This window comes from Pleurodeles waltl, chromosome 4_2, assembly GCF_031143425.1.
Source record: "Pleurodeles waltl isolate 20211129_DDA chromosome 4_2, aPleWal1.hap1.20221129, whole genome shotgun sequence".
Taxonomy (NCBI): Eukaryota; Metazoa; Chordata; class Amphibia; order Caudata; family Salamandridae; genus Pleurodeles; species Pleurodeles waltl.
Genome location: NC_090443.1, coordinates 31,211,895 through 31,223,701, shown reverse-complemented (window position 1 = coordinate 31,223,701; position 11,807 = coordinate 31,211,895). Strand labels below are relative to the sequence as shown.

At 46.8% G+C, this 11,807-nt stretch overlaps 1 protein-coding gene across 3 annotated transcripts in view; it reads right to left on the bottom strand.

Moving 5' to 3' along the window:
• Positions 1-3,123: 3,123 nt before the first annotated feature.
• Positions 3,124-11,807, bottom strand: part of PRKAG1 (protein kinase AMP-activated non-catalytic subunit gamma 1) — a 242,857-nt gene continuing 234,173 nt past the window's right edge. For all 3 annotated transcript variants that reach the window (XM_069230492.1, XM_069230491.1, XM_069230490.1), the window contains exon 13: positions 3,124-7,488. In XM_069230492.1, coding sequence (XP_069086593.1) covers positions 7,472-7,488 — 17 coding nt within the window. In that variant the 3' untranslated portion in view covers positions 3,124-7,471. The remainder of the gene's footprint in view (positions 7,489-11,807) is intronic.

Genomic DNA, 11,807 nt, shown 5'->3' with positions numbered 1-11,807 from the left:
CCTGCAGCACGTCCCCACACAGCTCTGCCCATGCACCTCATTCTTGGCCTGCAGTACGTCCTCACACACAGCTCTGCCCATGCACCTCACTCCCGACCTGCAGCACGCCCCACACCCAGCTATGCTGATGCACCTCACCCCTGGCCTGCAGCACATCCCCACACACAGCTCTGACCATGCACCTCATTCCTGGCCTGCAGCACGTCCCCACACACAGCTCTGCCCATGCACCTCACTCCTGACCTGCAGCACATCCCCCCCCACACACAGCTCTGCAGATGCACCTTCCTCTTGGCCTGCCACACGTCCCCTCACAAAGCTCTGCCGACGCACCTCACTCCAGGCCTGCAGCACATCCCCACACATAGCTCTGCCCATGCACCTCACTCCTGACCTGCAGCACGGTCCCCACACACAGCTCTGCCAATGCACCTCACTCCTGGCCTGCAGCACATCCCCACACACAGCTCTGCTGATGCACCTCACTCCTGGCCCCACACACAACTCTGCTGATGCACCTCACTCCTGGCCTGCAGCACGGCCCCACCCACGCTGCCGATGCACCTCAGCCCTTGTCTGCAGCACAGCACCCACACACAGCTCTGCCGATGCACCTCACTCCTGGCCTGCAGCACGCCCCACACGCAGCTCTGCCGATGCACCTCACTCCTGGCCTGCAGCACGGCCCCTCACACAGCTCTGCCGATGCACCTCACTCCTGGCCTGCAGCACGCCCCACACACAGCTCTGCTGATGCACCTCACTCCTGGCCTGCAGCACGGCCCCTCACACAGCTCTGCCGATGCACCTGACTCCTGCCATGCAGCACATCCCCACTCAGAGCTCTCCCCATGAACCTCACTCCTGGCCTGCAGCACGGCCCCCACACACAGCTCTGCCCATGCACCTCACTCCTGACAAGACAGAAGCCCTGCTATTCCATTAATGAGTCCCTCACAGTGCTTAATTTGCGCTTGTTGTTTCCGGTGCTGAGCGCCGGCACTTATTTGTGAGGGCCGGGGCTTAGTCTTCTGCCTCGAGCATTTGCTGCGAGCAAAAGACACATATGGGAAAGCAGGAAGAAGGAAAAACTAAAAAGCGTCATAAAGGGAGAAAGTAGAAAGTTGCAGGATGAGCTGAAGGGGCAGGGGTGGCCGTAAATGGATTGAAGAGGCCCGAGATGGCTTCAGGATTACGCTGCCTCAGTATTCAGTGCTGGTAGATTTAATTACAGCAGCCTCGTGTTAAAGAGAAGGGCTTTGAGCACCTGCACCTCTTTATTTACAAATTAAGCACTGGTCCCTCACACTACTTGCAGATACTCGTGAATCTTGACAGGCAGCAGTTCTCCCACTCCAGTTTTGAAACACACAGAGAGCTCTGCCAAGGCAATTTGATTTTAGAATTTCGAACCTCTGGCGCTCAGTGGCCCATACATTTCGATTACGACAGTGTGTGGGCTTCTAGGTGCATCTAACCTTAAACCCACACAAACCACTTTAGCATTTGGGATCATTACTCCGTTCCACTAACAAGAACCCGCTCCACGGACATACCGCTGTTAAAATACTCATCCCTTCACTATTTTATTTCATATCATTGAGCACTACAAGGTCTACAGCTTATCTCATTTTCATAGTTTTACTGTATTTATGCACAGAGGCACTCGACAAGCTGCATCGTGCCCTCGCTGCAGCTCATACTTATTTAAATCCAGAGTATTAAATGCCTCTTCAACTCGCTCCCTCCTTCCTCATTTGTCGGTGTACCCACACAGTTAAAGGCTTTTCAGACCTCATCTTTCGACCTGCTGAACCCCTACGTCGAAGTCACGCGCAGGCACACATCTGTAGCACGCCCTCCGTGGGGTATCTTAGAGCATGTCACCTCACTCCTGCTTCTTATTTATCTCCCGAGGAAGGTGATTGGCGCTCTAGTATATCGCCCGCTACCTCACAGGTTTTAATGCCAGTGAGATAGTTGATGCTTCTCGTATCTCGCCTTTAGATGCCCTTGGTTCACATCAGATTGCCACGCCCATTGGATTCTCTGAGCCTTTACTTTTTTCCGATGGGCCCAGATTCCGTCACTTTTTCTCTCTCCAATCACAAATCCACCTGTGACTTGGCCCTTCAGCTCCTACCTTCACGTCCAGCAACCAACAAAAATGTGGCGTATAATGTGCTAACCCGTGGTTCGAACATCAAACAAATCCAAGAAACGCCGGACACTCACCCTATCAGTAAACAATACAGACCTCATCACATACATCCCACGCTTCCGATAAACCATTATGGATACCGCCGGTCACCCAACAACACCTTTTCCCTACCACACTCATTACACAGCTCTTTTCCAGGTACACTGAGAAGTTGCCCTTTCAAACATAAAATGACTGACACCGCCCCCACACACAGCTATGGGGCAAAGAAGGGGGTAAAGTGCTGCCAGCTCTGTGGCATGCCCCCTCACCACAGCACGTATATCAAGACCGTTCAGAAAAGGCAACCTTAACACAGCCACAATCATGCCTAGGGGTTGGGTCTAGGAAACAATCTGCATAGGCCAGGCTACATACACATGACCTCTCAGCTGACACTAAAAGTGCACCAGTCTTTAGGACATCCACCCAAACACGCAGCTCACTAGAACATCTCAAGCTTCTAATAATGGCCATCATTCCTTACTGGACAAATCTCTACAAACCGAACGCAACCAAACCATATACTTCCTATCGACGAAGAGCCTAGAAAACTGCTACAGTGACATATCAATGGTAGAAAGTGCTATCTAAACCGACGTGACAAATGTACTCGCACATTTAGTTTAATGTTTCTAATCATTTCCAATACTCCGGTTTTCAGCATTTAACCCCTTGCACCCCCATGAGGCAGTTAAATGTCTCGATCACATCTAACTTCTCCCTCGCAATTGTGTGGCGATCCCAGAAGTATTTACTGGTCTCTCAGATCACCACAGCCCAGATTATACTAATGTGCTGAAATGATAAGTCGACCGCACTGCTGCTGTTTGGATGTTCTTGTGGGTGGTTTTCACAGCATTCCTGTTCCCCCGACGCATACTGTTTCACACACAGCACTACAAAGGAGCTGAGACTCTGACTGCAAAGATTTCATTTTATTATGAATTACAGATCTACATAATAATAATCAGTGTGCAATCCAAGCATGGATAAAGAGCTGGAGAGGTTGCACCATGAGTGCAACTGTCATCATAATCTGTGTAAAGGCCTTCAGATTTGGCACAATTTTAAACATAAAACTGAAGGCAAAAAGAAAAACCTAGTCAAAACAGTCTGTTAAAAAAAACAAAAAAAACACTTAAAAAAAAATATTGATAAAAACGAAGACAACCGTAAAAACCCATACAGAGATTTCCCTCTGGGCCCCAAAATGCTTCTATGGTTCAAATGAGTGAAGTGCATGTGTGTAGGCCCATGTGATGGAAAGAAAAATATTTATAGTAAAGCCACCTAGGGGTTTCTACGATAAGTGGAGTCCCCATACAATTAAAGCACTCCCAAAGGTTCTACGTGTGTGAAGGATCATGGAATGAAGATCCTCAGAACTGTTTTCCTGCGCAGAGAGTCCCAGGGCAAGATTTCCTTACAAGTCTTACTTTTTATTCCAGCAGGCTTAGGGGTTACACTGCATGCGAGTCAGATACAGGGACAAAATCTCCAGAAGGGTGTGTGGAGAAACTTGCAATGGAGATGTCCAGAACGTTCTGAACACATGGCGGTACATGCATATGTAGAAATCTCTGGAAGCTCCTATTTTTGTGAGCGACCATGGAGTTGAGGCTTCTAGAAAGTTCTACGTGTGTCACACCCTTTGGGGGAAATTGGCTATATAATTCTCCATACGTTGACATCCTTGTAGTAGAGACGTCCAAAACGTTTTACATGTGTGGGAGACCTGTGATGTCAATGTCTAGAAAGTATCACATCAGAGGTGTACCATATGAAGGAAATGTCCTGAGAGTTCGATGCATGTTGAGGAGCCTGCAATGAAGATGCCCAGAAGGTCCTGCGTGCTTGGAAGACCCTGTGAGGGAGGAGTCCAGATGATTCTACATGCACACCTTATTCTGTATCAGTGGCTGCTAATAGAACGCCTGCTTCTCCAGGGCTGAAGACTGATGCTTTTCACTATGGCCAGAAAAACATCAATCTTCACCACAAAGATGCAGTAAAGGAGGAGGCTTTTGTGCAGAAGAAAGACATGTTTCTGCAAATCGTAAAGTCAAACCTGGCCCAGAGAACCACAGAAGCTCAGAAGACATTAAACTGTTGTTGGTCTAAGGTAAGGCGGTAAGGAGCACGGAAAAAAATCCAAACGAATATAGTCTAAATAATGTAAAAGAACTGACACCCAACAGGTCAAAATAAGAATCCCTGCAACACTTCCCCCCACAGAGTAGAGTAATATCCAGCTGACATGGCAGCAAGTGCAAAATGGATGGTCGCGTTTGCAAAACTATACATAGTAACACACATAAAAGAAATAAAACATCAATAAACAAAATAATGTAAAGAAACCCCCAATGATGCTGCTGAGCCCCAGCTGGGAGGGTGACATATTTCGAGATTGGAACAAAGGTTATGCAAGAGAAAGGCGGCCTTCTGGATGAAAGAATAAGGGGGTGTATTTCTGTCATACTCAGTGGCTATTAGTTTGGTACAATATTCACAAAATATGCAGCACATCGAATTATCGCACACCTAGGTCATTAAAACAGGGTTAGAGGAGGCAGTAGCACTGAAGAATTAGATGATAGCATTTTTTTAAATCTGGGAAAGATTACCTCAACAAAAGTCTAGTGGTAACCAAGTGTAAAAATGTGTGCGAAGGTGTGAATAAAAATGAGCAGCAACGTAAACAAGTTATTTTATTTTATCCACCTGAAACATAAATACGAAGATAATACCATGTGGCAATGTTGACACTGCTTTGGTGTATCACCCTTGCAATTGCAGTGGCATTTAAATGGATGTGGGGAACAGACAAATGAAAGCCACACAAAGTAGAACGGTGGATTATCTAAGAGGGAAACCGTTAGGCACCTGAGAATCCTCTGCACACATAATTACTGAAGCCGGCGTAGTTTTCTCACAAGACTTTCATATTACATACCGCTCATCAAATCAAGATAGAGAAAGCAAAATCTGCCTTCGTTATCAGTGGTAAACCTGAAAAACGGAAATTGGGAAGACAGACACATCTTTTCTGCAATGGGCACTGTGTGTTTAAACGTGACCTCAGAGAGAGCCATTCTAGACACACCTAAGAGGTATGGCGACAGTTCACACACAACAGAACTATGAACTTGCTTTTCCTACCACTAGATGCCGGTAGTTACGTGGAGCATGCCCATCTATAAACTAAGCCTGCCTATAAAACTATTGTTACGGGTAAGTAACTCGTTTATAGTGATCTTTGGTGTCGCTCACAAGCTCAGCATATTAATATAGTTTAAAAACTGGTCAAAGCAGACTAGTGGCTCAGTGAAGAAAGAATTGTCACCCTACCCTGCGATAAGGTGTGTTGTGGGTCTGCTTGTGTGATTTACACGACCTAAGTCCTTCTCTGATTAAGCAGTACATCGTTTTTTTTATTCTGAATATTATTATAGCAAAATATAGCTTTCTATTTGGTCGTTTATTTCAGTAACTGAAAAATATAATCAATGAAAGGAATCCGGTGGGAAAGGATTTAACTATGTTCCTTAGCGTTCTGCATTTGTAGTGCATAAACTTTTTTTTGTTGGTGGGGAGACCGACATGGTGTCCCTTAATGAAGACCTTGAATCGTAGATGGACATCTGAAATAAACCATGCATTTCCGAGAGTTTGGGCGGACGCTGCTCAGAAGGCCAGCGTCATCATTTATTTCTAAGGTCTGAACCGTACTGTGCTCAGGTAATAGCTGGCCTCCGACAATTCCGGCACCATAAACCAGGCAGACCTGGTACTTGACAGAAGTCACCATACACCGAGCTTAGGAGGATGCCTGCCTCCGTTTCCTGGCTTTTATCCTAGCGGGCATTTCCCTGCGGGTTGAAGCCCCCACTGGCAGGTGTTTAGTGCTAGGGCAATGTCCCCAGCTCCCCGAGGTTAGTTGCAACAAGGAAGGGGAGGCTTCACAAGGGAGAAAAAGAAGGGAGGGAAGGGAGAGGTAGAGGTAAAGCGGTCAGAGTGCAGAAGGAGAATGGATGGATGGAAAGAAAGACCTTAAAAGGAGATAAAGAGAGCAGGGCTGGTATTAGCAATTTTTCCAGGAGGAGGTAGTGCCCTGATTGAGTGAGGGTTCTGGAGAGTTCGATAGGGCTGGAATGGCCTCGTCCACAAGGAGTGACCTGTTCATTGCACAGATGGTGCAATTTGTATCTGAACTAGGGGGGTGGACCGATTCGTATTCGTTTGTTATGATCAAGGAGTGAGAAAGGAATACTAAAAAGTGAATGCACAATACACACCCAACATGATAACCACTATCTAAAAAATAATTAACCTGTTGCAGCCAAGTGCCTGAGTACCGGCACCTTTTGGAAAGCACAACCGCATCCTTACGTAGACGCATATTCCCCAACCCAGCGAGCATGCGTAACAGTTGCAATGCACAGCTCCTCAATGAAAGCACAGAGGGAGCTGGGCCTTCGGGGAGAAGCGGGCGCATTACAAAGAACACCAGGGTTTCAGCTCGCTCTTTCAGACAGGAGGCACTAGGGGGTCCACAGCACGTCATACTTCGACCACCCCCTCCCCTCGGACATCGGCGCAGGTGACGCAATGCAGCTCAAGCTGGGGCCACAAGGGCCCGCTCCCTTCGCAAGAGCTGCAAGCACTGACTCTCCTGAGCATGCTTTATCCAATGCAGATGACAGAGAAGATACCCTGGAAAAGAACGACGGACCTAGTCTCACGATGACTCTCGCAAACAGCATCAAAGGTGGGTAAAAGGGTGACAGTTTCTCGGTGCAGTACTGGGGTTTGCTCTCACACAAACTATGCGCCGCGCGTATCACAGGGGACCGCTCTCGCCCTCAGTGCGGTGCTGGTGTCTCGGGTCACTCGGTCTCGCGCACTGTATCCCAGGCCAGTGCCGTGCTGGTGTCCGCGGATTGCTGGTTCATGCGCACTGTCTCCTAGGCCTTTTAACAGGAAGACGTTTTTTTCGCAGTGCGGTGCTGGTGTCTACTGTTATCCAGTACACCCGGGATGCACTCAGTGTAGTGGTCATACTTGCAGGAAGCGCCTTCTCAAGGGGACTAGTGGCGGCCCTGGAGGCGCTCTTTGGCATGCTTCTCTCAAGAGAGCAGTGGGGGTGCGAGATATTGAGGTATCAGTCCCAGAAATTCTGCTGGCACGTGCTTCTGGTCTGCTGGTGGCTGGGTTATGAAGGGAGGGGGTTCACACGCAGCACAGACCAGCCTTTGTCCGCGGCCTCCTTTATAACAGGTTCTCTCCTGGGGGTGGAAAGAGATGGAAAAGTTAATTACTTATTAGATATCATTGTTCTACATATATTTCCTGGATTCATTAATGACTGGCATTGCAGAAGTGCAAGATCCAAGAGCAATTTACAAGAGACATTGTACCCCACCCCCTTTTGTTGAAATACAAATGCCCATCTTAAGTCACAATTTCTTTAACTTAAAGCGAGCCCGGCAAAGTAGAGACGGCGACTTCGAAAGTGTTTTTTTTTTGCTTCTTTAAAAAAAAACAAATGCTGTCTGATACGCCTTACATAGAGAAACAACTTCACTGTAAGACCCTAACAGGTATTTAACAATACACTGGCAAATATTTAGTGCCAATACAATGACCAAATTACGTAGTAAATCCCGTCTCCATAAATGAGTGATGTTTTGATGGGCTTGAACCTCTTTGAGAGATGAGGGGCCCGTGCCACTGACTTAGGTATTGAAACGATTTCCATCATTGACTGAAAGAGACCTATTACTAGGATCATAAAGAAGCCCTGTGCTCCAGAGCTCAGATATTATTAGTAAACCTAGTTGAGAGACAAATGGGGCAGGGAGACGCTAAAAGGTATTTTCAGTTTTGTGGCCCTCCTCATCAGAAACGCCTCACAATTAAGTACATGAGCAACGCGTGATTGCTAAATGGAGATGTTGAAGGCATTTACCTGTATATGATCCCCTTGACTAACAGGACCACACACTTTTTCTCATAGTCTGCGGTCTATTATCACTATTAGTCGGTGTAGTGCTATGAATGACTACACAGCAGATGTGGGGATTCAGTGCAGGCTTCTTCCTGAATATCTCCTGTTGAGGAGAAGTGGGATTTCTCCTTTTTGTAGGCTCTTCCTGTGGTGAAGCAGAAGGTGTGTTTGGATAAAGTATTTTGAGGGCTGGCATCAGAAGTGCCTCTCCATTCTCAAGCACCTCGTGAGGAATTAGATAGTGGTGTATTTTTTATTGGGAGCTGAGGGACTGAGATGGCAGGCTCAAAGTTGAAGTCTCAGAATGCATAGCTCTTGGCATTGTGCGTCTGCTCGACTGTGATGTTCTCACAGGTATATGTCTGGACATCAGGTGCCTTGGCAGTGAGAAGAATAGGGTTCTTCTCCATGTAATAGTGCTTCAACATCAATCTGGAGTGCTTAACCACCATACCACTAAATAATAACACTGGGGATGTCACAATGTTCCTTTCATATTTTCTTTGATCCCTTCTGGGGTGGATTGCAAGTAGTTCCAGATAGTGTGGATGTGAAGGCAGATATATATTTTTTGTTTTGAGGACTGAGACATACCAATTAAAGACTGAGGAGGCTCTCGAATACTTAATAGGTCTAATGCAAAAACCTTTGCAGTTCTTCCAATGCACACTTGTACATTTTTAACAAATCAGACACTCCTGAACAGTATGGCTGCCGGGTAGCCTGGGAATGCATAAGACAAGCACATCCTTTTCTGACTCTTTTTTTTACACTTAAGGGACATTTCACAAACAATAAAGGCAAAATGGATTCTTGTCGTTGAAAACCGGACCCAAACAAACTTAATTAGGAAGAATACAGCTGAGTGAAAGATTACACAAAATACATTGAATAGTTCCCAGATCTCTAACTTCAAGTTTGATTTCTGCAAATACAGACAAAAAGGTCAGCGTCCAACTGCACAGAGCATAAAATAATCAGTGAGCAGACAGCCAAAGAAATGGCCCTCGGGACTGCAAGCTCAGTCTGGAGAACTAAAGGGACAGTGCAGTTTATTACTGTGTAAACTGTAGTGCTTATCTGCATGCATTCTGTCATTCTTTTTATTTAGACAATAAGCAGTAAAATGAGTTGAGGCTACTGTGTGCATATTATTTTAAGGGTTTTGTCGGCTAGCTACACAAGTCTTTGTAGAGCCAATAGGCCTGGCTTTAATGTGTTAACATGCACAGGAAGGTGAACGCTAATGGCCACAGTCCATTTGTGCAGTGCCGCTGCGTAGCATGTTGCATGGCACTGCAAGCTTAAAGATTAAACTAAGAAATAGGGCACACACATAGGAGGCACAGGAAGAAGCAGGTTGCACACAGACAAGGCACTAATAGCTTCTGCACACTTGTGCAGGTCTAGGCTTCCATGCATTAGCCAATTAAAGACAGGCTCGCTGCTGTTCTTGATGAGGTTGCAACAGTGGTCAACGCTGTATTCAGTCTGCTGAGGTGGCAGTTGTGGCCCTTGTTTTGGTTGATGCTGTCTCCTGTGTGGTGGCAGCTGTCTGCTTCTGTTACCCCTACTACGGTTGGAGCTGTAGATGTTGCTGTTATCCCTGCTGTGGTTACCCCTGTGCTTGCAGCTGTTACTACATTTGTATCTGCCCTTACAGCTCTGATGACAGCTGGTTCTACTTTTCTTGCTGTGGCTGCAGTTGAGGCTCTGCCATTGTATCGCTGGCAGTTTGTTGCTGTTGTTGCCCCTGCCATAGTGGCAGCTGTGGACCCTGCTGCAAGTGCGGTCAGTGCTGTTATGATTGTCGGTGTTGCTACTGTGTTCACTGTTGTGGTTACAGCTGTGATTGCTGCCGTGGCCCCTGCTGTGGTGGCCACGGTTGTTTCTGTGGTGGCAGCGGTATTATAGCTGTGGTGTAACCAAACGTGTGTCCTCTCCTCCCTGTGCAACAGGACTCTAACTGTACATCAGTGATGAAGCCCATCAAAGCCAATTCTAGCCTGGCTTGCTTACGTTCTTTGTCAAAGGTGACCTACCACAGAAGTTCGGGCTCTTCTGCCAGGACTAAGGCTGATATGTGTTTGGTTGCTCCATAATGAAGAGTGAGCAAAAGAGGACAACAGATTTGAATGTACATCAGAGTAACTATCAGTGGCCTACTTTAATGCAAGTATTCCACTAATTATTTTCTTTTTTTGAGTGGTTACAACTGTAGTCACAGCTACTCTCCCTATCCTGCTGGTAGCTGTTGTTGCTCTTGTCGAGCATGAAAACAGAGGCAGCACTGATCACTGCAATTTAAGCAGTCATGGTCGCTGCTCTCATGACAGGCGATGTTGCTGCTGTGGCCCCTGCTGTGGTCCCTGTTACAGCTGTGTCAGTTCCTGTTGTGACTGATGTTGTACCTGCTGTGGCGGCAGATGCGGTTTATGCTGTGGCTACCGCTGTTGGGCCTACTGTGGTTGCCACCATGGTCCCCAGTGTGGGTACACCAGTGGTCGCCACTGTCTTTACTAAAGTGGTCCCTTCTGCGCTTGCAGCTGTTGTTGCTGTGGTGGAGACTGTAGTGGCTACTGTTGTTGCCGGGGGAGGTGTCTGTAGTGTTATAAAACATTATTCCCGCTGTTGCCATTTACGCTGTTTTGGGAGAGGGTATGGGGAATGTCTCCAGCTTCTTTCTGAGACGGCATGCACATCTGTTCCCAGTTTCCCATGTTTTGAGTCCAGATAGTTCTGGCTTCAGCACATAAGACAATCACACCTGTACTGAGGGCCAGGACAGATCTGGACTGAATCCCAAACAAGGCTCTGTGGTCTGACAGCCACACAATGTGCACCCATCCTTTCCTGAGCGTGACTGCTGTTAGCGCAGACACTTGCGGAGAACCAATAGTGGAGGCAGAAACTGATTATACCTGCAAAACAGGCATTTTTACCCGTTGCCTGAATGTTAATTGTTGAGGGAGGTTGAAGAACGTTCCAGGTAAAGTCAATTAATCATCACAGACAATACTAATTTAGATCTGGCCAACAACGCTTCACCATATTTTTGTTCTGGATTTTATTCTGCCCTAATCAACTGCTACGTGGAATATAAGTGTGTGCTTTATTGGTCCTAACCCTGTATCTGTCTTTAATTTGATAGATGTAAGGTTATTATGATTGAAGCCTGTGATGAAGGGAGTCCCAAAAGGCCTACTCTCACTCCTCATTGCATTTTACTCTGACGCTGCTCTGTGTTGGCCCTCGGGGAGAAACATCAATACACGTTTACCGGAGTCGTTTTCAGCATTTCCAGGTCATCTCCCTGGGTGCCTAAATAAGGGGTAATGCTCAAAGATTGAGTAGTAGTCATGTAAAACCCCCTTTGCTTGCGCGCGCGCACACACACACACACACACAAAATATCTTAGAAGGGGCATCTTTGAGCTACTGAAACAAATGTATGCCCTTAATCATCACTGAAATGTTAACAGATTGACAATAATCAGTAAGAGAAGTCTAAGTACTACATTTTTGGGCGAAATATACCCCCACTGTCTGACATTTAGACAACATCAGGCTGGTGGGACCAACGTCTTATCAATATCT